The sequence below is a fragment of the Nothoprocta perdicaria genome, unplaced genomic scaffold (genome assembly GCF_003342845.1).
Source record: "Nothoprocta perdicaria isolate Ctin4 unplaced genomic scaffold, notPer1 scaffold_262, whole genome shotgun sequence".
In the NCBI taxonomy this organism is placed as follows: Eukaryota; Metazoa; Chordata; class Aves; order Tinamiformes; family Tinamidae; genus Nothoprocta; species Nothoprocta perdicaria.
Window position 1 is genome coordinate 3,061 of NW_020455491.1, and position 25,215 is coordinate 28,275.

A 25,215-nucleotide genomic window follows, 5' to 3' on the forward strand; every position below is an offset into this window, starting at 1 on the left:
AAGGGGTGACTTCCATCAGGTGCAACAGGAAAAGGACAGCCCTTTTTCTCATGGGGAATGTCAATCTATCAGATGTTTCTGGGAGGTAAAACACAGCAGATAGAAAAGAGTCTAGGAGATTGATGGAGTGCGTAGAAATCTATCACAGTCAGTAAATGAGAGTGGCTGGAGAACTGTGTGGCTTAAAAGGATCTGGGAGTTCAGCTGGCTGAATATGAGGAAGGTGTGTGTCCAGGTGGCCAAGAAGGCCACGCACCTGTGTCCTGAGCTGGGAGATGGGAAAGGAAGGTTAGAGAGTGGAGCTAAGGGCAGGGGATTCTCCTCCAATTACTAGCAGTAACTTGGTCTAGTCTCCTGCATTTTATAAATACATTAGTTTGGCTCAACTCTGCCTGTTTCCATTTAATGAATCTGCAAAACAGAGTGGCAGCAGTTCTTGTTTGGGAGCATCACGTGGCAGAAATTGACCTTTAGGTCAAGCCATCATCTTCTAGCCTTGGGTACCTCAAGGCCACCTGGCCAGACCCTGTGCACAAAGCCACCTTGTGTGAAGGGAAGAACAGAGATGGCCAAAGTGTTGCCAAGCTCAGGGTAGAGCTTGGCAGAGCCGGGGTAAATCACATTGATGGAATCCCAGTGACAGAACAGTTTTCAGTCAAGGTGTTGTCCAAGTTCACTAGTGCCCAAGCTGAGGCAGGCCTGACTACCTGTATCCCTGTGTCTGCGAGGACTTGGCTGCAGGTGTGGTGAGAAACTGCCCTCCTTGCTCTTCCCTTTGAAAAAAAGCTTTCTAACAAAAATATTTTAATAAGCATTTATTAGATTGCAGAATACAGAGATGTTATAGATTCAATCTCAGTCAATATTTATATAGAGAGAGAGATTATGGGTTAAGGGAAACAAGAACAGCTTTGGCAATCACTGGGCATGCTAAAACCACAAGACAGGGGCTGGTTCTGCTTTTAAGAGGCTGGATCCACTCAAATGTCTCCCTCTGAAAAGCACTCCTAAATTTACTTGCTGCTGGGAATGATTACTGGACAAAATGAAATTAAGAAAGCCTTGATTCCTCCATCTGCATGTTGACAAAAAAAAAAGGGAAATATTTCCCACCTGATCAAGGACGGATTTTTCAACCTGCCGTTCAAAACCTCTGCATTGTAGAGTTATGGTGGGCAGACAGAGATTACAAGGTCACTTTGAAAAGAGAACTGTTTTGCTGTTGTTGAGGTGGCATCTTTGCTTGCTGCACCCCACGGGTGTTTGGGGGCCCCGCTAGCTAGCGCGGCAGGGCACAGATGCGGTAGGGCCAGGGTTGCCTTGTAATTCCAAGGCGGTAGCGGAGGTTGGGCACAGCGTCCTGCGGCATCAGGAAAGTGAACTTCTGCAGCAGGGCCGTGAAGAAGAGGAAGAGCTCAGCACGGGCCAGCTGCTCACCCGGGCAGGCGCGCTTCCCTGCAGAGACAGCGACAGCCACACGGCTTTGGTTTGCCTGTGTCCAGGGCAACCAAAACTCCCCCAAAAGGACATGATACTCAGTTGGGAAATTGTTTGCACGAGTTTCTGCTCTGCTCTGGAAGTGCCTTGAGCAACCTGACACCAAGCACATACGGTGGCTACTCTTGCCTTCAAGGCACTTCCAAGGWCTCCTGTGTGTTTTGTGGCACTTCATTCCTCCCTGTTGCTCCTCCCTGMGTGGGAAGGGCACCAAGGCCAGGAGAGTGTTTACTCTGCCCCAGCCCCTCAAGTTGTGTGGGATGTGGGTGTCCAAGGTGTGAGGGGAACAGCATTTGGGGCGAGCGTCATCCTGCTTCCACTCTCATCCCAGGAACTCAGCACAAAGGGGCTGGGGAAACATCTGCTCCCCCTTACCTAGGGAGAATGGTATGAAGGCCTCTCTCCTGCGGAACTGGCCGTCCTTCAGGAAGTGCTCGGGGTTAAAAGTGTCAGGCGTTTCCCACTCCTTCTTATCCATGAGCACTGAGGTCAAGTTGGTTATCAAAACGGTGCCCTGAGCAAAGAAAACAATATTTCCTATTACGTTGTCCTTGTGGTTGGCTACGTGGTGACTGGAGCCAGGGTTACCTTGGGCACAAAGAAGCCCCTGAGCAGGGTGTCACGTGTGGTCAGCCGGGGCACGCTCCCAGGGATGACATTGCTGAACCTCTGCAGCTCGTGGACCACAGCATTGGTGTAGGGTAGGCAGGCCTGGTCATCCAGGCCTGGCTGCCGGGTCTGACCCACCACAGCGTCGATCTCCGCTTGCACACGCGCTGTGTGCCAGGAGCAAAGTCATCAACAGCACAGTGAGAGTAAAACAAAACAAAATAAACAAAATAATTAAAAAAACCTAACTCAAAACGTGTCTAGCAGCCAACAGAGGGTTATAGTAAAGCTCTCTCATAGAAGGAGGCTAAGGCTTCTTGCTCAGGAAAGAGTCTCAGTATGTAATGAAGTGCCATACGCTCTGCTGGGGCATGGTGGCCAAGGCCTCGGCAGAGGCAATGAGAGCCCTGTGCTGGCACCAAGGGATAGATAGATGAATGGTGTCATGAGCTCCGCTACGTATGGGAGAAGGGAAGGAGAGGCCAGGAGCTGGTTCTTGACATGTGACTCATTTTACCTTGAATGTCTGGGTATGCGGCCATGTAGAGCAAAGCCCAGCGGAGGGTTGTGGATGTTGTCTCTGTTCCAGCAACGAACAAATCCAGTGTGCAGGCCACAAGATTCTCATCATTGAAGCCATCGCTGCCGTCATCCTTAGCAAAGAGGGTTTTGAGCAGCATGTGGATGGCCACGACCACCAGCAGACCAGTACTGATCTTGCCCTATGGCTTTGATCAGATGAGGGGAGGCCCCTCCGCCTCCCAGGTGGCAAGATGTCCTGTGCTGTTGACTTTCCCTCCCAACAGCACTCCAGACTTAGCTCTGGGCTCAGCACAGCTGTTTTGATCATATTTTGCCCATATTTTAATTTATTTGATTCTGCTCCTCCAAACAACGCTTACCAGACAAAAACCAAGTGGACCATTCCATGATATCCCAAACCCAAGGCCTTCCTAGCTTCACTGTGGCCGTGTTGGAGACACACATGGAGAACTACGATTCCTTTCTACTTACCCCCTATTTATAGCATGAGCTGCGTGTGGGCTCGGCTATGTGACTGACCTTTGCTATCTCCTGCAGGTAGCTGTCAATGAAGTCCCGGCTTTCNCTGCTGGCCTAAAGCAGGATCTCTGCCCGCTTTCCTCAGCCCCACCAGGACAACATAGGAGAGGGGCAATCCTACATCCTCCAAGTCATGCTTAGTTGCAAAAGAAAAGTGTGAGTCTTCTCCTCCGGGCTTCAGAGTTATCTTTGTGCCTCAGTGTCTGGCAGTGCACTTGTCCCCTGAACGCTGAGCTGGACCTAAACATTGCCCTGGGCGTGACAACAGGCAGCCTGTCTGCCCTGCAGAACAAAGTTCAGCAAGAGCCAAGTGTCCCTAGCACCCCTGGTTTCCCCTAGGGCTTTGCTTCAGCCCCAGTTTTATGCCTGTGCTTGGCTTCCCCCAGCCCCATGCTGTCTACCCCACCTGGGGCCCAGGACCCTGTTAGGAGAGCAGGAGGGGGCTGTGAGGGACACTCTCTGTGTGACCTGGCCCCAGCCGCTGCAGTGTCAGCGGCTGGTACGAATCTGTGCCTGGAGCTGCCACGCAGGGGAGGAGCGTGTGGAAAAGGGGGATGTAACACAGAGCAGAGGGAGAAAACACTCTCYGCGAGGAGGAAGAGCAGGGCAGTGGCTCCAAGGGGGAGCCCGGAAGTGTCTCTGCCAAGATCTTCTCCTGCGTGATGCTATTCTTGTAAAAGGCCAGATAGGGAGGAGCCCTATTTCCTTATTACTGAGGCATGACTTGAAATGATTTTCAGTTCCTGAAGAATAAAATAGCTATATTTATTTTGAGGGCAAAGGCAAGAAAAGAAGGTTTCGGTTGCCTGAGAGACATGAGCCAAACCACAAGATATTTTCTACCCTTACAGAGGTCAGTGTAAGGGAACAGATGCAGGGCACAAAACGGCTGAGCCCGGGTGTTGGTTCTTTTCTAGAGCTTTGATGAATGAAGTAAACATCAAGTGCAGAATTCCTCTGTGGAGCCAGTGCAAGGCAGCCTGGTAAAACGCATGTGCTTCWGGGTATCTTTGTTGTTGTTGTTTGTTCGTGGGTTTCCCCTCCTCCTCCAGCCTTCAGCTAGCTGAACTGAGGCCAAGGCGTGAGGAGGAAGAGGAAGCTTTTGAATGCAGCAGTAGCCTGGGAAAGGAATCTGGACTCAGAGCCAAGAAGCGGGAAGAAATAGGTCAGACGATGCCAACACCAAGCGCGCGGGCAGCAGCCTTGCACACGCGATGGCCGTTCATCGCTGCTGCCCTCACCCTCTTGCAGCACCACCTCCACCTTCCCCAGTGAGGGAAATGAAGCAGCATAAAGTCTGGGAAGTGTCTGAGCCCCTCCATGTAACCATGCAGCAGCACAGACAACACCTGCCTCAGGTGTGAGCAGGTGGCTCAACTGCTTATCCTGCTGGTGAAACTGAAGGAGGAGGTCGAAAGGCTGAGGAGCATGAGGGAGTGTGAGAAAGAGATAAATGGGTGGARCCGCACCCTGCAGTCCTGCCAGGAAGTGCACAGGGAGACCACTCCCAATGCGCCTGAGGCTCCCCTACCCTCTTGCCATAGGGCAGCGGGGGCAGAAAGAAGAGATGAGCAAGAATGGAAACAAGTCCTTGCATGGAGTGGTAGGAGAATCCCCTCCTGGCCCACCTCACCCCCCCCACACACACACAGGTGACCACATTCGATAGGCGTGAGGCCCTAGAACTTGGGGGCCAGAGAGAAGAGGTCATGAACCAAGGTCCTCCCTAGGGAGTTGTCTAGGGTGCGGTAGACAGCGCGTTCCTTCAGACTGCTTCTACTAAGATGAAGGGAAGGGGTGACTTCCATCAGGTGCAACAGGAAAAGGACAGCCCTTTTTCTCATGGGGAATGTCAATCTATCAGATGTTTCTGGGAGGTAAAACACAGCAGATAGAAAAGAGTCTAGGAGATTGGTGAAGTGCGTGGAAGATGGCTTTCTATCACAGCTGGTAAATGAGCCTACCAGGGAGGAGCCTCACTGGACCTCCTCGTTGTGAACAGAGAAGGACTGGTGGGAGACATGGCGATTGGAGGTCGTCTTGGGCATAGTGATAGTGAAATGAGAGGGTTTTCAACTCACAGTGAAGCCAGGCGAGGCATCAGCAAAACTGTTGCGTTAGACTTCTGGAGGGCTGACTTTGGCCTGTTTAGGACATTGACTGGGAGAGTCCCACAAGAAACAAAGGGAAAAGGGATCCAAGTAGCCTGGACTTTTCTCAAGAATCCTTAAAGTGCAGGGGCAGGTGGTCCCCATGTGCCATAAGATGTGCTGGAGGGGAAGAAGACTGGCCTGGCTCAATAGGGACCTACTGCAGAGACTGCAGGAAAAAGAGAATTTAACRTCTTTAGGAGATGTGACAGGCAGCTGAAGAAGAGAACTAGCAAGTTGCTAGGGTATGGAGGGAGATAATTAGAAAGGCGAAAGCTCAGAAAAACTCAACCTGGTGACTGTTGTAAAAGACAACAAAAATGTTTCTACGAATACATTAGCAGGACTAAGAGGGCCAAGGAGACTCCATCCTTTATTGGATGTGATGAGGAACATTGTAACCAAGAGTGACATTAAAGCTGAGGTACTTAATGACTTCTTTGTCTTAGTCTTCAACACTCACATCAGTTATTCTGGAGGTACTTGGCCCCATGAACTTGGCCTGCACTGTAGAGTGCAGAATAACACCCCATAATCCCAGAGGGAACAGTCAGTGACCTAGTACTGCACTTGGACRCGCACAAGTCTATGGGACCCAGTGGGATTAACCTGCGGGTTCTGAAGGAGCAGGTAGACGTGCTCGCTAATCCACTCTCCATCATCTATCAGCAAACCTAGTCAACAGGAGGGGTTCCAGGCGACTGGAGACTTGCCAATGGGATGCCCATCTACAAGCAAGAAGGGTTGGATAGAGGATCTGGGGAGCTGCAGGCCTGTCAAGTGGCCTGTTGCCCTATGGAATGCTGTTGGCTTGAGGGAGAGGGGCTGGAGAACTGTGTGGCATAAAAGGATCTGGGAGTTGAGCTGGCTGAATATGAGGAAGCTGTGTGTCCAGGTGGCCAGGAAGGCCAATAGGAATACTGTGGCCAGCAGGAGCAGGCAAATGATCATTCCCCTGTATGCGGTGTTGGTGAGGCACACCTCGAATACTGCTTTCATTTTGGGACCCCTCAATACAAGAAAGACATGGAGGTGCTGAAACCTGTCCATGGAAGGTCAGTGTAGCTGGAAAAGGGGCTGGAGCCCAGGCCTTAGAAGGAGCATCTGAGGGAGCTGGGATTAGTTAGTCTGGGGAATAGGAGCCTCAACAGAGACCTTATCGCTCTCTACAACTACCTGAAAGGAGGGTGTAGTGAGGAAGGATTCTCCAGAATAACTACCGAATTCAACAAGAGAAAATGACCTCAAGTCGCACCATGGGAGGTTCACGTTAGACATTAGGAATAATTTCTCCATGGAAAGAGTAAGCAAGCATTGAAATGGGCACCCCAGGGAAGGAATGGAGTCACCATCCCTGACAGCGTTGGAGAAACATGTTGAAGAGGCGCCTAGGGACATGGTCTTGCAGGTATGCTGTTGAAGGGCTTACAGTTAAACTTGGTGATCTTGAAGGTCTTTTCCAACCATAATGATTCTGTGATCCTCTGAACTCCCCCGTTTCTGCTGCTTTGAGAGGGTGGCTCCTCACCCGGATCCAGGCCTGGCTGCCTGTATCCCTGCGGCTGCAAGGACCAGGTTGCAGGTGTGGTGAGAAACTGCCCTCCTTGATGTTCACTTTGAAAAATGCTTTCCAGAAAAAAAATGTTTCTGTAAGGATTTATTAGAATGTAGAATACAGACAGAGATTTTAAAGAGTCAATTTTTTATATATGTATAAAAACTATACATACATATATGGTATGTCAAGAGTAACAGAAGCACACCTTTGGTAATTACTACTCATGTTCAATCCACAAGACAGGGGCTAGTGCCGCTCTTTTAACAGGGTGGACCCGCCAAAATATGGCCCTTGGCAAAGCACTCCTAACTTATATGCTGCTAAGAATGATTACTACACAAAATGAAATTAAGAAAGCCTTGATCCCTACAATTTGTATGTTGTCAAAAAATATAGAAACATTTCTCACCTGGACAACTGGGGATTTTCAACTCGTCTCTCAATGCAGCATTATGGTTGGCAGACAGAGACTACAAAGGTCACTTTGTAAAGGAAACTATTTTGCTGTTGTTGTGGAGGGGGCATCTTCTCTCTGGCCCTGCTTGCTGCAGCCCTATGGATGTTTGGGGGCCCCGCTAGCGCGGCAGGGCACAGACGCGGTAGGGCTGGGGGTACCGTGTCATGCCCAGGCGGTAGCGGAGGTTGGGCACGGCGTCCTGCGGCATCCGGAAGGTGAACTTCTGCAGCAGGGCCGCGAAGAAGAGGAAGAGCTCRGCACGGGCCAGCTGCTCGCCCAGGCAGGCGCGCTTCCCTGCGGAGACAGCGACAGCCACAYGGCTTTGGTTTGCCTGTGTCCAGGGCAACCAAAACTCCCCCAAAAGGACGTGGTATTCAGTTGGGAAGATTGYTTGCACGAGTTTCTGCYCTGCTCTGGAAGTGCCTTGAGCAACCTGACACCAAGCAGGTAGGGTGGCCACTCTTGCCTTTAAGGCACTTCCAAGTCTCCTGTGAGTTTTGTGGCACTTCATTCCTCCCTGTTGCTCCTCCCTGTGTTGGAAAGGAGCCAAGGCCAGGAGAGTGTTTACTCTGCCCCAGCCCCTCAAGTTGTGTGGGATGTGGGTGTCCAAGGTGTGAGGGGAACAGCATTTGGGGCGAGCATCATCCTGCTTCCACTCTCATCCCAGGAACTCAGCACAAAGGGACTGGGGAAACATCTGCTCCCCCTTACCTAGGGAGAATGGTATGAAGGCCTCTCTCTTGTAGAACTGGCCGTCCTTCAGGAAGTGCTCGGGGTTAAAAGTATCAGGCGTTTCCCACTGTTTCTTGTCCCTGAGCACTGAGGTCAAGTTGGTTATCAAAACGGTGCCCTGAGCAAAGAAAACAATATTTCCTATTACGTTGTCCTTGTGGTTGGCTACGTGGTGACTGGAGCCAGGGTTACCTTGGGCACAAAGAAGCCCCTGAGCAGGGTGTCACGTGTGGTCAGCCGGGGCACGCTCCCAGGGATGACATTGCTGAACCTCTGCAGCTCGTGGACCACAGCGTTGGTGTAGGGTAGGCTGGTCCGATCATCCAAGCCAGGCTGCCGAGTCTGACCCACTACAGCATCAATCTCCGCTTGCACACGTGCTGTGTACACAAGAGCAAAGTCATCAACAGCACAGTGAGAGTAAAACAAAACAAAATAAACAAAATAATTAAAAAAACCTAACTCAAAACGTGTCTAGCAGCCAACAGAGGGTTATAGTAAAGCTCTCTCATAGAAGGAGGCTAAGGCTTCTTGCTCAGGAAAGAGTCTCAGTATGTAATGAAGTGCCATACGCTCTGCTGGGGCATGGTGGCCAAGGCCTCGGCAGAGGCAATGAGAGCCCTGTGCTGGCACCAAGGGATAGATAGATGAATGGTGTCATGAGCTCCGCTACGTATGGGAGAAGGGAAGGAGAGGCCAGGAGCTGGTTCTTGACATGTGACTCATTTTACCTTGAATGTCTGGGTATGCAGCCATGTAGAGCAAAGCCCAGCGGAGGGTTGTGGATGTTGTCTCTGTTCCAGCAACGAACAAATCCAGTGTGCAGGCCACAAGATTCTCATCATTGAAGCCATCGCTGCCGTCATCCTTAGCAAAGAGGGTTTTGAGCAGCATGTGGATGGCCACGACCACCAGCAGACCAGTACTGATCTTGCCCTATGGCTTTGATCAGATGAGGGGAGGCCCCTCCGCCTCCCAGGTGGCAAGATGTCCTGTGCTGTTGACTTTCCCTCCCAACAGCACTCCAGACTTAGCTCTGGGCTCAGCACAGCTGTTTTGATCATATTTTGCCCATATTTTAATTTATTTGATTCTGCTCCTCCAAACAACGCTTACCAGACAAAAACCAAGTGGACCATTCCATGATATCCCAAACCCAAGGCCTTCCTAGCTTCACTGTGGCCGTGTTGGAGACACACATGGAGAACTACGATTCCTTTCTACTTACCCCCTATTTATAGCATGAGCTGCGTGTGGGCTCGGCTATGTGACTGACCTTTGCTATCTCCTGCAGGTAGCTGTCAATGAAGTCCCGGCTTTCRGTGGGCTGCCAGTCCTCCTTGTGCTTAGCAATTATGGTCTGCACAAAACTTTTCAGTTGCTTCCAGATTTCAGAAATGGTATGGTGCGGTCCGGGGACATATTTCATGATGCTTGGGAAAAAGCTGTTGAGCTTGGGACAGGAGAAGCAAAGGGCACATGGAAGAGAAGACCAGAACAACCCTTGTGTCATCAAAACCTTGTGTCTGCTAAGACACATTGATGAACTACTGCTCTACAAGTCTGGAGGTCAATCGCAAAGGAGCAGCCAAGGTCTTGCACAAATTGGTGCCCACATGGCCAGCACTCCTTGGGAGCAGTACCTGGCTCACAGGGTGGCCATGCAGCACCACTGCCTTGTCCAGCAAATGCAGCAGCTCTTGGAAGCGCTCATTGTGGTACTCAAATCGGTCTCCAAAGGAGACGGAGCAGATGACGTTGGAGACAGCATTATTGATCTTAAAGTGGGGGTCAAAAGGATGTCCTGGAGAAGAGGAAATAGAGGAGTGGATTCTGCTGTGGGTCCAGTTCAGGACTGGTTTCATAGGATGATGGAAAGCAAGGGGTGTGGAAAGAGCTAAAGGCCTTTGGAAAGAGTGGAGCTCTGAGTGCTCACACTTCTCAGGAGAGCTCAAAGTGAATGGTATTAAATACTCGCTACAAATATTGCTTTGCCTGTTGCCTCCTCACGTTAATCAGCTAATTCTGAGGTGTTTTAGCAGACAGCAGCATGCAGGGCAGTTCTCCAAGTGTGGCCTCACCCTGCTCTTCCCCAATGGCATCCGTGAGGTACCGGCACTCCTCCTGGATCCGCTCCTCCAAGCTCTTCTTGCCCAGGCCAAAGTTTCTGAGCGTGGTCAGGGCAAATCTTCTCTGCTGTTTCCATAAATGCCCATTGGAAGTGGTCAGCCCTGGAATAAAAGGACAWAAAAAACACCTCACCATAAGCTAAGTAGTTTCTGTTATTGGTGTGGAAAAGCATTTTCAATGGCAGAGCAGCCGAGTGCATTGTGGTGGTCACAGACGGCTTCATTCATGGGCTCACAGGTGTTGTGCAGGGTCCATGTTTAGACTCTTTGTCCCAAATACTCATCATGGATGATGTGAACTCACCACGTTTGCTAAAGAAGTCGTTGTCGAAAGGCATTTCTGGACGATCTAGGAAGTTTTCCCCATGGTTTACGAGCACCTCCTTAACCATCTCAAAGTTGCTGACAATAACATAGTTGATGCTGCCCATGTCCATGCTGAAGATGTCCCCATATTTTTCAATAAGCTAGAGGGGAAAAAGAAATGATCAAAGCCATGGATAAGAAAGCTCAGTGGAGGGGTAGCAAGCGGGAAACCCTAAGACATGGAGTCTTGGCAGGGACCTGAGCAAAGCCACAGAGAACATGAGGGAAGTCTGCATGAAGAAACAGGGAGGGATAAGGGAGAACAGGCATTTATTTAAGTGGATTGCAGAATCCAATTGATACTGTAAAGATCTCTTCATTTTCTTATTACCCAAATTAGTGATCTAATGTTGGTATTAATTGGCAGTAAATAAATTAAAAAAGCCCTTCAGGCTACTTTTTCAAGTCTTGTCTCTGCTTAGCAGAGCTTTCCCAGCTGCTGTCTCCCTCTTTCCCCAACCAAAACCATGGGATTGCTATAGCAGTGGTGGCAGCAGCTCCATTGCGTGGTGCCCTTCACGCAGAGATATGCTAAGGTCTCCATTGACTCCACACGGGGACAGAGGTTATCCCAATATCCCACTGACTTCCTTTGCCCTGGATGGTCTCTGGAGCCCCCTCCTCACCTCCTGGCTCCTCGTGGGCCACTTCGATTTGCATTGACCCCTTTCCTCCTATTGTAAGTGCTGTGTATCCGTCTTTCCTCTTCCCACCCAAGCTTATGTCTCCTTGGCCCTCAGGGCTCTTTACCTTCTCTACCCCTTTCAGGGGGTCAATGAAGTCCATGGAGAGGATATTCCCCAGGAAGGGGAGGGAGAAGGGTCCCGGCGGGAAGTTTTTGGGCTTCCTCTTCTTCATGTAGTCAGCGATGAGCAGGAAGACGACGAGGAAGACCAGGAGGGTCCGTATGGAGAGGCTGGAGACGCCCTCGCTCAGGAGGCGCAGCATGGCGAGGCTCATGATGCCGGCAGCCCCAGGCGTCCGGATCCGCGCCCGGAGCTGGGCAAAGTGCACAGGGAGACAGGCGCCTGCGAGTCAGCTTCTCATGCAGCCGCCCGCCTCTCCTGGCACATCTCCCTGCCTCCCCCCACAACAAATTTAAAGTTAAAAAGCAGTTTGATTCATCCACACTTGCCAGGAGGACATCAGAGACACCACATTGGAAATCTTCGCTGCAGCCTCTCACACACCCCTGCCCTCCCAGCCCTTTCTTTCGGTGCCGGTGGCCCCAGCAGAGTCTGTCCGGGAGCGCTCCTCCTGCTTCCTGGCTGCTCTGCAGTCTTTTCCCTCCGCTCTGCAATGCCCTGGCATGAGTGCGGCACTCCCAGGATATATGATATGGGATCAGTGCATTTTAGACATGCCTTTATGTCTTTTTTTTTTGGTTTTTTTTTTCCCCGAATGATCTCAGTGATTAAAAAAGGAAAGGATTGCAGAGGATTGCAACTGTTTTTTCTCTTCCATGTAGCACCGTAAAGGGAACCAGCGGAGCTGCAGCAACAACATCATGCAAGTTTGGAACAGCAAAGCCGAAGAGGGGAAGCTTGTTTGCTGAGCTATAGCAAATAGCACAGGGTGTGCACATGTACTAGAGGTCAGACACACTCTGGAGTGCAGGCAGATGAGTGGGACCCATGTCCTGTCCTGAGCACCTTTGAAAACTTCTTAGCGGGGAGACAACATACAGATCTTGCACATTTCCTTCTTTTCAGAGAAAACAAAAGAAAAAAAAGAAGAAAAAGAAAGAACAGGAGGGAACCCGTAAGTGGCATTAATTAAAAATGTAAGAGGATTAAAATGATCACAAGCAGGGTCCCCTCGGAGCTCCGCAGAGGGATGTGCTGTGCAGAGGACACTCCCATGTGGCACCGATCTGCAATTGCACCAGGCCTGTGATGGGGACTAAATGCAGTGGCAGTGAAATGTGGTTTATTTTCCTGCTGCCCATCTAGTGGCTACCTGTTTTAATTTTCCTGCTGCTCATCTCGTGGCTGACACGTGCATACATATACAAGGCACTGCTGAAAGGTTAGAGGGAAAATAAAGGAGTAGAGGCCATAACTTCTGCTGGGTTCAGTGCTGAACAAAAGCATGCAGGGGACAGCATGGGACACTGGTTACATAAATAGGAAAACTGTGTACAAATTGCACATTTAGCTTATTATATTATTTAAACGCAGTTTATAGCTAAGCCTCAACACTCTGACTTCCCCCCCGGCTGCTCATGGGTTGAGTCTCATGGTGTTTTGGGAACATTCTTGGGCGACTTGACTGGCGCAAAACCCCTATCTTGGTTGGGACAGAACTGACAAAGAGGAAGGTGGGGACCTCCCAGTGCGAAGCTGCCACTTTGCTTTGTCTGTTGGCAGCTGCTGGCTCTCTCCTGCCTATCACACTCCTTGCCTGTGCTACAACAGGCCCAAGCACCTCCAAAATGATTTTTTAACAACTTTTTCAATGTCTATTTTATTAGCACAAACCATTTGAGGTAAACCTATCCTCCTCAAAGTGTAACATCATCGTAGTCATTTGAGACCTGCCTGGAAGCTGCACCTCCACTTGGCCTTTGGTAGAGGCTGATTCTGCCACCCTCTAGCTTCCTCCTCAAAATTCAAATACATGCATGAGATATTAAGAATTTGGACACTGCTGTTGCAAGGCTGAGGTCTCTGCACACAATGTGGGAGCATGGGGACCTCGTAACACAGCAGAGCTGAGGCTCCCTGAGGCAGTGAGGTTGGCTGCTGGCCATGGCCACCTAGATGTTCAAGTCAACATGGAGATGCAAGTGCAGAGTGCACATCCTATCCCACCGCGTAGTGGGAACATCCAGAGACATCCAAAAACATAACAAGATGATGGGGAAAAGGGCCCTTCTCCCCATGGCAGCCCGTTGGGGTGCCTAGCAGCGAGGCAGTGCCCGGATCTGGAAGGGCTTGGGGCAGCGTGTGAGGCTGAGCGTGAAGTCGAAGGTCAGTTCCGCATGCACCGGTGCCTCGAAGGTGAATCTCTGCAGGAGGGCCGTGAAGAAGATGAAGAGCTCCGTCCTGGCAAGCTGCTCGCCGGGACAAGCCCGCTTGCCTGCCAGGGGAGGAGAAAGCAGCCGGTGAGCAATGGGCTTAGCTGATGGCAAAACCCAGCCTATCCTACCACTAGTTTACAGACATAGGGATTTTGCTTAAAAAAAAGAATGAGCAAAACCCTGAGTTTAGTGCCTAATGTTTCCTCTGGTGCTAAGGAGCTGGGGCACTTGCTGGTGCTGCTGGCCAGGCCAGCTCTGGTGTGGGGATGGTGCGTGTCTGGGCTGCCACCCGTGCGGAGGACTCGCTGTCCCAGCCTGCCCTCCTCTCCCGCGCACACTTCTTGATGCGGAGCTTTTCTCCTTCGCAAGGTTAGGTGGCAATGTTCACCCACACATTTCACAGAAACCTTCCCCAGAATTTGGCCACGAAGCGCAGCGCCAAGGCTGCAGGGGGAGCCCAGCGGGCAAAAGGAGGCAGGAAAAGCCCATTTATGCAGCTAATGCAAGAGGAAAAGCCTTATTTTTCATCTTGCACTAATAAATTGACTCCCACCATCTCCACAATACAGCACAGTGCAGTCAGCATTAACTGTTGCAGGTTTTTCTGACCGTGGAAATGCTGGATGTGGGCAGCTACCAGAGGTGAAAAGCTGGACAAGGAGCAGCATCCCCTGCTCTCATATAGGGGTTCTTAAAGGAAAAAAAAAAAAAAACACATTGCGTAGGCCAAAAAAAAAAACCAAACCACATTTCCCCCTGCATTTGTACCTGCAGAGAAAGGCAGGAAAGCCTCCCTCTTCCTGTACTGGCCATTTTCCAGGAAATGCTCGGGATTAAAGGTGTCTGGCGTTTCCCACACAGTTTTGTCAAACATGATAGAAGTCAGGCTGGTCATCAGCGTGGTGCCCTGTAGGAGACGGGCACACTGAGAAGAGGCACCAAGATGTTGTCAGACCAGTTTATTATTAGCTCTGTGGTCTGCACATGAAGTGAAATACATGTTTTCTTAAGAATAAAATGTTATTCTTAGCAAATACTATTAAGTGAGGGTGAAAAACACTGTGAATGTTAACTTTAATGTGTATACCAATTAGGGACTGTATTTTGTGCTAGTGCCACTGACTATAAGCCATTTTTTCATCAGTATACTTATGTTCCCATGGGAATTTGGAGTAGCTTAACCAAATAATCTTCAACAGATCCTCTTTATTGTGCTATTTATTTAAAGCAGCACAATATCCGATTAAACACCACATTCTCCATCAGAAAAAGAAAAAAATCTGAGCATTGTGGAGCAAAAATGGTTGAGAAGCAAACTGCTTTATAAAAGTGGAAATGATGACCAGCGTCATGGCTCTGCTATAAGATCTCCTGCATGAAGAGGTGAGATCCATAACACCTTTACCGTGTTTATCTGAATCACTCCTATTTTTTATGTCATTGGGCTATCTGGGCAAGATCCTGCTGGTTGGTTCCCTTCCAAGTCAAAGTCTGAGGACTTTGGGGGTATGCCATGATCAACCTGGCTCCCATGAGCGGAGGGGACGTTTTCCTGCCTGTACCTTGGGCAGGTGGAAGCCGGCCAGGGTGGTGTCGCTGGTGGACATCCTGGGGACACCCAGCGGCACAATGTTGCCCATCCTCAGCACCTCGCTCAGCACCGCGCTGGTGTACGGCATGTTCTCCTTGTCATCCATCGCCGGCTGGCGCGACTGCCCGATCACGCTGTCGATTTCCAGGTGCACTTTCTCTATGGAAAGGGAAAGAAAAGGCATCTATGCTCAAAAGGCCAGAGGTTTCTACTGATACAGGCATGACTCGTTGGTTTTCTCTTCTAGATTTTTCATATCAAAATAGTTTTTTGAGTTTCATCTCTCTCTGCATTTCCAACCCAACCCAGGATGGACTGGTTTTGGCCTTCCCCAAAGTATCTGCACTTCCCTGCTGATGTTCCCACCTTGGACATGGGGGTACATGGCCATGTAGAGCAGGGCCCAGCGGATGGCGGTGGCGGTTGTCTCAGTGCCAGTCAGGAAGAGGTCCAGGGTGGAGCACAGCAGGTTTTCCTCATGGAAATAAGAGCTGGGGTCACCCTTGCACTTGAGAAGAAAAGGAAAATGGAAATGAAGGGACTTAGGGAGCTTGTGGAACTTATTTAGGAGGGTTGTGTCTTCACAGACCCAGTTCCAAACTTTCTATTCATAAACAAGTTAGCAAAATAGCTCTAGGTCTCCGCTCTTCATTCCTTGGGCTTTGGGTAGCCGGTTCCCCTTCACACTATACCTTTTTTATCTCCTTCAGGTAGCAATCAATGTAATCCCCCGATTCAGCCAGGCTCAGCTCCTCCTTGTGTTTTGCAATCACTTCTTTCACGAAGCATTTCAGTTTCTCCCAGTGCCTAAAGATTTTCCTAAAGGGTCCCGGGAGCCATCTCATTACCAAGGGGAAAGCATTATACAGCTGCAAAAGCATCAAGCAGACAGAACAAAATCATGTTTCTTTGGTTAAAAAAGAGCAGGGTGCTTCCATTCAGGCTGTACAATTTATTAGTTCTCCTAGCTCCACTAGTTGAGTTATTTTAACTTGCTTAATGGATTTTATGTATAAAAACATGTAAAACAATACTCATGGTCATTTCCTTTATAACATGACTCTTTTCTTTTTTCCCGTGGGGAAAAGCCAGATTACCTTAGAAATGCAGACTTTCCAAGCACTTAATGCCCGAGTGAAGTTGGAGAGCAATCAAAATGGCTTTACCTGGCCCCAGAAGCTTCCAATGAGGAGCAGGGTTTCAGCCAGCGAGTGCAGCAGCTCCTGGAAGCGGCTGTCATGGTAGTCGAAGCGGCTCCCAAAGGTTATGGAGCAGATAATGTTTGAGACGGCGCTGTTAATTTTGTAATGAGGGTCAAACGGTTGACCTGGAGGAAAGAGGAGTAGAAGCAGAGCGTTTTATTTACTTTTTCCCCCTCTGTTTAATCTCAGGCAAAAGCCGCTGCCTAGCAGGTTAGCAGTTTTTACCCCCCTGCAGATGCAGGTTGGCACCCCAGGCCCAGGACGCCTGGTCTGCTCTAACCCACCACCAACCCACAGCATCGTTCCTCCCCAGGGACTTTGGTTTCGCCCTTTGCAAAGTGAGGATGAGAAAGGTGGATGCAGGTGCTGGGGTGGATCCTGGCTTGGTCTGATTCCCTGATCCTGCTCAGGGTTGCACTCCATGGTACTTTTCCAAGGCAGAGCTGCCACGGAAGGATTTGAACCGTTTTCCCCAGTAAATCCCCTCAGGGCAACTGTGCCCCTCGGCATGGTTAATTGAGCATGGCAAATACAGGATGTTAGTTTTATAGAAAGGAAATGAAGGCTTGCATGCTGATCCCTAATGATGCCCGTGCTCCATTTAAGTGAGCCAAGTGTGGTGTGATGTCCACTRTATATTTTCCCTTGGGAGAGCCATTGACCAGCAGCCGGATCAGTGTCCTGCAGAGCATCCTGGAGTCTTCCAGCTCCTAAGGCATCCCTGAGAGCCACTTGCCATGACATGCCAGCCTGGCCTCCATCCGAAACCGCCTCTACCTGGGAGCTGCCATGGGTCAGTGAGGAGCATCGCTCTTCAGTGTAAGCGGCTGTGCTCAGCACGGCTAGTCTTTCCACTCCACAGAAAAATAATTTCATTTGGAAGATGCTCAGAGTGATGGATATGATCACTACCCATTATTACCAATGTGAAGAAAGACCCAAACCAGCAGCTTAATTAGTTTATTGATTAGGACTATGAAGGGCTATAATCAATTGGCAACATGAGGTATTTGGCCTGYTCAGCACAAGAGCTATTAGAATGGAGCAAGTTCAGTATATAATTTTGTGATTCCTATTTAGATCTTTCTTGTTTACTATATATAGCTCTATAGAATTAGCTCAACCCCATCTGCTTCTATTTAAAGCTGAAGTGCAACATCACCCATGTACCAACATACAAATTATTCTTACTAATATCCCTCTGGCAATTCTTAAAAGCCAGACCACAAAAGAGCAAGGCACACACTTCATCTGTGCACAACACAAAARGAAACCCTGACTAAACAAGTTTTAAAATACTTTGCAGAACCAAGGACAAGCAGAGGTTAACTGAGCCTCTGAGTACAAGAGCTTGATACCATGAGAGCTGCATTTATGACTCCACAGAGTGTAGCAGAGGAAAGGTTTCCTTAGCCATATAAACATGCAAGTTATAATTAACACCTACTATATATTTTGCTCCCTATTGATAAGGCCTCAAATAAGCACTAAAAGGCAGAATCTAGAGCTGCGAGATAAAGATTTGAAATACTCCACATGTTAGGAGCTGTATAGAAATAGTTTTCCTTCTCTTGATTCATTGGGCAAAAGGTTAGCTGAATGTTTAGGACATGATGGTCTACATTACTTGTTTACCTTTCTCTTCCTCTATTATCTCAACAAGATACCGACTCTCCTCTTGCACTTTTTCCTCAAAACTTACAGAAATGCTTTTCAACGTTGACAAAGCAAACTTTCTCTGTTGCCTCCATATATGCCCATTTGATGATATGAGCCCTGTAAATAGAAAAAGAAAAGAAAACCTCTTTGTATGTCATGTTTGAGTGGCCAGATCTAGAAATGGCCATTGCCCTTAAAAAAATAAAAATCATTTAAAATAGCAAACAACACCTTAAATATTTTAAATCTATGGTTTTATCTAGGAATAAAAATTCAAGAGCAATTGGCTTATGCTAAAGATTCTAGTTTTATGGATTTGCTTTAATCTGCTTCTTTGTCACTTTGCGTGGGAAAAAAAGGTGTAAGCCAAAATACTATAAGTACTATCACGCTGTTGGCAGCGCTGCAAGCAGGAGCCCTGCTTCCCATTCTGTGGAGCTGCATGCAGCCCGAGCAGAGAAAAGTAAAGGAGGACTTAAAACCAAGGGGAAAAYTCTTCAAGTCGCAGAGTGCTTTGCATTTCTTTCCCAGTTTTTAATTGAGGTAAATGCCTGAGTACAGACTGCTGAAATGTGGTTCCTGGCTAGAAGAAGGTAATAGGTTGGCTTTGGGTGCTGAAATCTCTCTGATCCATAAAAGGGCTTCCAGAGACATTAAAATGTGCCCCTATGAGGCTATTAGGCCAAATTCAGTTCTTGCCTAGCTTTATGCAAGCCTTTACTGGCACCATGTAGCTGAATTCAATTTCATTCATTCCAATTGTTAGCATTTTGCGTAGCTGAAGAATTTGCACCCACATCCTCATCGCTCTACTCACCAAAGCCTTTAAAAATTTCTTGAAGAAGTGGAATGTTTGGACGATCTGCAAATATTTCGGCCTGATGGACGAGAGCTTCTCTCACCATCTGGTATCCATTGACTACCACAAATGTCAGGCTTCCAAACTGCACGCTGAAGATGTTGCCGTACTGAGGAGTGAGCTGAAAGAAAGGCCCCTCTGAGCACCCTGCTYTCCATATCAAGCTGAGAGTGAGAAGAGAAAGATTTTCCAAACCCTCCTGGACAAGATCTTGAGCAATTTGGTTTAACTTTCAATTTATTCCTGCTTGGAGCAAGAGATTGGGCTAGAAACCTGCCCATCTAACCTAATCTATTCTATGTGTCTACAGAGGCTGGAAATGGCATAAAACACTAGGAAGCTGCAGTGTAGAGAGGTGGTTGGTTATGATCAATAGCAGGTATGACCTGGCTTTCACCAGACAGTTGCATCCTTAGCTTGCCTGGTCGTGAGGACAGGTCTTTTTGCCTTGTACCTGCTGAGCGGTTTGACAAATAACCTGCTCTTTCCCTCTTCTTCTCAGAAGGGCATTACCTGTGTCACCACGTCCAGCCTCTTGCTGCTGAAGGCAAAGCATGACAAATAATCCCTTTTCATGAAGTTTGCATCAAACACAGTGCCATTTCTTGCTCCAGCTGTCCCTGTCAGAAGGTGGTTCAGCTGTTGTTGGCTAGACTTTTCTGCTAATTTTCAGCCTCAATGCATTCATGTCCGGTTTATAGCCATTGTCCTTTCATGAATATTGCTAATACTACTCTCTCCTCTTCAGTATTTTTCTSTCATGTCTATGAGAAGACAATTGTGTCCTCTTTCTCTCACTCCCTCCACTTTGCAAATAGCTCAGTCCAAGCCTTCTTCAGTGCAGCTCTATGTGAACAGCCACACATGGTCACCCTGAATTTCACTGGTGACTCAGGAAACCAGCTTGAGGCCGAATAGGTTGCTAAGTCACTCTGTGAATGAGTGCTATTAATTACATTACTGACAAAATGCCCTGAGGACATGTCCTAGTTCTCTCCATATGCTTCATATCAATATCTCTTTCATGATGCAATGCCTGGAAGCCTAAGCCTCAGTCCTAGGGATTCTGCAGTTATGTAGAAACCTATCTAGACCGGTCTCCACTTCTGTCTGTGACACAGAAGTCACTACAGGGATATTTAACATTCAGCCTTAATATTTCTTTCAGACACACAATAGGAGAAATTCTCGGCCTAGAGGGAATAGAGAAGGACACTGAAATTTTCACAGGTGGTTTGCATAGTTGAAACCATTCATCAAAGGACGCTCTTCTGCTCTGGCAGAAGAAGCTCCCACGGTCAGATGGGAAGAATGAGGAGGAACATGTAGGATTTCTTGATTTCTTCCTCAGGATTCTTTCCATCAGACCTATCTGGAAGAGGAGGCGGCAGAAGGGTAAAACCAAGGACTGCCATCTACTTTAAGGGTTTTTTTGTTTTTTGTTTGTTTATAGCTAGTTCTTCAGAGGCTGCCTCTGCTTCTCAGGCTTAGTGACAGAACTCCCTTAAGAGATATAGTATTAGAAGTAACATAAACATCCATGGAGCTCTTACCTTCTGCAGCGCAAGGTGGAGGGGCCGCTTAAAATCCACAAAGGTTCCCACGAGAGGAAAAAGCTGTGGCCCTGGAGGGAAATTCCTGGGACGTCTCTTTCTCAAAAGGTCAACAATCAAAAGAAACATGACCAGAATCACCAGGACAATCTGACCATTCAGCTTTTCCAGCAGAGAAAGTAAAACAGGCCAAAATGGAATCTGCATCTTGGCTGATGGACTCACAGTTTTTCATTCCAGAGAGGGACCTCGTACTTGACGCTGGTGTTAAACTTGCTGAAACAGGAGTGAGGAACAGGTGAAAAACTTGCTGAACTTGGAGAGAAAGCAAGCTAAGATGCTGATCACTTAACAGGGACAGAACTTGCCACGGGCAAGCTACTTTCTCACGTGCAGCTGTTGCCAGAAGACCTGCAGAACAACTGAGCTAAAGAACTGTGACCCAAGAAGCAATGCCAACATCTCAAATATTTGGCCAAACAAAAGCAATCTTACAAAGCTGTAGCCTTCCACCTCTGCCAGGTCCCTCAGCTTCCTTATGGGAGAATATGCCCAMCTTCTGCTTTTTACAGGGAGCTCCTTTATACAGATACCTCACTGGGATTATAAGCATTAAAACATTTGAGGTTAGGAGAAAGCAGCTTACTTGGCTAAATGCATATGGTGGGCGTTGCATAATTTAAAAAACTGTAAGGCATCTGAGGTGATGGACACCATCTGAGTCGCGAGAGGGCTGATCCTGTTAAGGGCTAAGCAAAGGGCCGCAAGCCTTCGACGTGCTCCGAGGGCCACCAGGCTTTGCTGGAGTCAGGTGAAGTTCAGGCAGGGGGAAGCCCTGGCGGGACAGAGCCCAAGACTCTGCCCAGCCACTTAAATGAGAGCTAAAGGAGCTTACTTCAGAGAGGAACGCAGGCTCATGCGATTGCTAGCTAAAGGAGAGATTGGAACTTATGCATTTAAATCTCCTGGGTTTTCTGAAAATCTCCTCTGAATAAAGCTTCGTGCTGTCCTGGGCACGGCTGCAGCCAGACCAGGAGTGACCTCTGTGTCCGGGATCCAATCTCATACCAGCTGCCAGTATTTCAGCTACAACTTGCTTCCAACTCCTCTTTTTTTTCTTTGAGAAACTGTACTTTGCCAGTGACCTACATGTCTATTGAGGCAAAACTGTCAATAATGATTTTAAGATGATTTTCTTAGACATCTTGGTGAAAATTTCACGAGAACGATATATTTTTATTGGCTGGAGTATTTTTTCAGAAAGCTTTTTTTTTTTTTTTTTTTTTTTTTAGAAAAAGAAAAGGCTTTTTTATTCCATGGGAAATAATCTTTTCCAAAAGTGTTGACATTTCTCTAGTCTCTTCTCTCCTTTACAAGAGAAGGTTTTTCATTGCCTTGGTGACTGCAATAATAGTAGAAGCACATGCAGCCTGTAGGCTAATTGTCCCTTAGTTATTCTAGGATATTTTTTAGGGGGAGAGCTATCTGGAACCCAACAGCTGTTGTTTTGAAACAATATTTACAGGTTCCTGGGTCCCACTATGCATCAAATGAWCTATCAGCACAAATTTTGCCCATCCCTGTAGCACAGCTATGAGCAGTGGTGCTTGGATGTTGTTTGCTTGTCCCCATATAGGTGCATCTGTGGTGTTTCTGAACCTGCTWGGCTTGATGCATCTATTCCAAACCCAGGGCATGGACCCATCCTYGCTCGCCAAAGGCTAAACAAGCATAGTGGGCTTGTGCTCTTCATCCTGGCATCAGGGAGATGGCTCGGTTGGTGGAGGTGTCAGCCTACAGCATGCTCGAAGGGACTGTGATGATAAGGCGTCAACTTCTGCTAGCCCAGTTTCACTCCTCTGTTCCTCCTCATGCCATATGAGTTGTCAGTACGCACAGAGTGCAGATCCCTGTACCGCTTGTGGCTGCTGTGAATTGGGTTGCGTGCAAAGCCAAGGTGTTAATGTGTTCTTCTGGGTGGTGTTGTGGGGGTGGATGCATCGTGGTTGACAGGAGAAATGTTATTTTTAGCCGTAGGAGCACATTTTGCATGTACTCACATGTGTCTTGTCAGTCAGAAACCTCATGCCTATTACTTTGCCTTGAAGCTTCACATGTCCAGACCTATCTCTTCACAAAGGCCTTAACATGCCAGATTTACTAAAAACTGGGGAGGAGCATTKCCACATTACCAGTGTTCTCCTAACCTCAGTGAACAGCAGCAGCAGCCATTGTAATGATGCTATTGCTGGCCTATGGCCCACGGCTTTTAACCAAATCAGTTCTCAGCACACAGTGATGTGCAGATCCCGAAGGTGCTCAGAAAGTCACATCACCATCATGCATGGACTGGGAAAAAGCGTTGGACATTTCCTAATTTGCAGTCCATACAGGATCCAAGCTGCAACATCCAAAATAATAGCATCCTGTTATTTTGGAGCAGTGCCCCATGTTTAGTGGACATGTTCTGAAGACCTAGCAGGGACATCTCAAGACCTAGCAGGGACATAATGTTGTGGTTCTTCTCAAGCTGCAGTTGAGCAATTTAGGCAGAAATCTTTAGTGGACCTAGGGGCCTTGTAGACTTCTACAAGGATGAATCCACCTTCCCCTCTTCCTTCTAGAGCACCTCTTCTGACCCCCGTACACGACTTGTTGAGCACCTTACCTGAGCTCTTAGATCCCGTGGTAGATACAGTATGCCATATTGCATGGACACACGAACATCACTGCTTGAATATTAAGGCATCTTGAGCAGCCAACAGACAGAAATTGGCCCATATGCTTTGTACCTTCTTCCCTGGCTAGATGTCTAACTGTGTGCAGAAGGTTTTGAACACAAAGAGAAACATTCTGTTAAAAATGTAATTACCATTTGTTTTTCAAGATATAGTATCCATTATTTTTTCCAGAGAACTGAAATTCAATAAGATTACAACAGAATGTAGTCCAACAGTTACCGTACTTTCAGAGCATTATTTAAGCTACAGAATTTCTTAATGATTAGAAACATATGTAGAAAAAAATCACATGCAAAATGAGAATGACTGGAAACAATTTTTCCCCCCACTTTTTTTTTTTTCAATCAAGTAACAGCTCATCCACCACTGTAATTCATCTCTCAGTCCTCGTGGCTAGGAGGATACTACAGGTGTTAGCCTTCTACATACCTGGGGAGGGGTGGGTACATCAGTTAAGTCAATGGGGGCACTCTGGTTTATACTGAGGAGTACTTAGCTTCTTCTTTTTTTTTTTTTTTTTTTTTTTTTTTTTTTTTTTTCTTCTTTATATAAAGCACAAAATCCCTGGCAAAGAGCAATGGGCTTAAGTGTCTTACCACCCTGATTGGTGTTGTGAGACCATGTCCTAAGGGGCTTTCACCTGCAGTGGCTGCTTCACCATCCAGTGCAGGTCCTAATGGCAACAGCTCTGGATACTCATGTCTCTGGAGGGTTTGGTTCATTAAAGCAGCAGAAATCTATGGGGAATTTTTGAAATGCAGAAAATGAGGAACTGACAGAGTCCTGGGGGAGTCAAACCTTCCAGAGTAAGCTTGGGCCAGACACACCTGAATGTACCATTTCTGCTGCCCGTAGTGCGACTCCACCAGGACTTAAGTGCATCCATGGGGGCTCAGGTTCCTCTGAGAAACTGGCTGCAACCCCAGCACCAGGGAGAAGATGACTCTTCTGCATTTGTGGACAACACTAACGTGCCTCCCGTTTTGCATCTTCTCTCACTCCTACCTAAAAGTAGCCACAAATATTCTCCAGGTTTTTCTGGGAATCTCCTTGTGTTCTCACCTATTAACTCCTRGCCATGACTGAGTTTCCAGCATCAGTTAAAGCTGCAAGAGAGACAACTGAGAGCACAAATACATGGTGCACAAATGCATGGTGTGCCTAAGCCAGSTGGGCTTAGTGCAAGTTGGCCAGTGCTGCAATCCGGAAAAAATCCCAGAAAATATGACCCAGCAYCCTCCTTTGATAGACATAAATTTCTTTCTCTGACGTTGATGTCAGTTGCAGTAAAGGGATTTYGTTCAAATTTGTCAACCTGATAAGGACGCTGCAAAAAGCACTGCTGAGAGCAGTTGCTGCGCCCCCAAACCATGAGCCATAGACTTCAAGTTTCCTTCTCATTTTTGGCCCTTGGGCCAAACTTTGCCCTACTACACTGGTGTCCACCACAGCATGCAATGACCCATCCTAAAAGCAAGATGGTCCCTTGAAGGTGAATCGAACCAGCAGATTTTGGGGTGCACCTTGCCGCAATGTCCACGGCAGCGATCTGCGATGCCTGGGATCCGTACGGCTCCCATCCCACAGCTCATGCTCTTTGCAATGGCAGCAGGGCAATGTTATCACATTGGATAGCGCTCTTCCTCCAACTCGCAGCAAACCTCTAAAATATCCTCCTTCCTAAGGCGCACCTTTTCAGTATTCACAGAGAAGAGTACAGTCACATATTCCTCTCAAAGCCACAAGGACTTGACTAGAGCTAAAATGTCATTTATGTACATATCACAAGCGTTTTTCTAGGCACAGATGTCTTTCTGGTGCCAATATGCTGTTTATGTACTTATCTGTCACAAGCACATGTCTACATACATATGCCCTGCTGGCAGAGGCACAGAGCATTTTGAAACTCTTATTAGACTGCTAATGAATAATACGCATACAAAGGAGAAAACAGAAGGTGGATCTATCAGGAACAGCCTCTTTCTTAACTACCTTTTAATTGTAGGAGAGGAAGGAAAGAGATGAATT

General features: G+C 47.9%; 3 protein-coding genes across 3 annotated transcripts; all 3 read right to left on the reverse strand.

Moving 5' to 3' along the window:
- Positions 1-1,256: 1,256 nt before the first annotated feature.
- Positions 1,257-5,216, reverse strand: LOC112948476 (cytochrome P450 2J2-like). The gene is made up of 6 exons (XM_026040715.1): positions 5,154-5,216; positions 3,169-3,222; positions 2,624-2,759; positions 2,086-2,273; positions 1,873-2,011; positions 1,257-1,455 (listed from the first exon to the last, which is right to left on the reverse strand). The coding sequence occupies exons 1-6, from the start codon at positions 5,214-5,216 to the stop codon at positions 1,280-1,282; spliced, it is 756 nt and encodes a 251-aa protein (XP_025896500.1). The 3' UTR covers positions 1,257-1,279.
- Positions 5,217-7,043: 1,827 nt separating this feature from the next.
- Positions 7,044-11,741, reverse strand: LOC112948473 (cytochrome P450 2J2-like). The gene is made up of 9 exons (XM_026040709.1): positions 11,311-11,741; positions 10,499-10,661; positions 10,147-10,296; positions 9,709-9,869; positions 9,342-9,518; positions 8,797-8,932; positions 8,258-8,445; positions 8,045-8,183; positions 7,044-7,627 (listed from the first exon to the last, which is right to left on the reverse strand). The coding sequence occupies exons 1-9, from the start codon at positions 11,518-11,520 to the stop codon at positions 7,452-7,454; spliced, it is 1,500 nt and encodes a 499-aa protein (XP_025896494.1). The 5' UTR covers positions 11,521-11,741; the 3' UTR covers positions 7,044-7,451.
- A 1,721-nt stretch (positions 11,742-13,462) lies between these two features.
- On the reverse strand, positions 13,463-23,160 carry LOC112948493 (cytochrome P450 2J2-like). The gene is made up of 10 exons (XM_026040729.1): positions 23,115-23,160; positions 20,447-20,722; positions 18,852-19,014; positions 18,011-18,151; positions 16,340-16,500; positions 15,866-16,042; positions 15,540-15,681; positions 15,145-15,332; positions 14,351-14,489; positions 13,463-13,641 (listed from the first exon to the last, which is right to left on the reverse strand). Exons 2-10 carry the CDS (start codon positions 20,651-20,653, stop codon positions 13,463-13,465), a joined length of 1,497 nt encoding a protein of 498 aa, XP_025896514.1. The 5' UTR covers positions 20,654-20,722; positions 23,115-23,160.
- Positions 23,161-25,215: the final 2,055 nt, after the last annotated feature.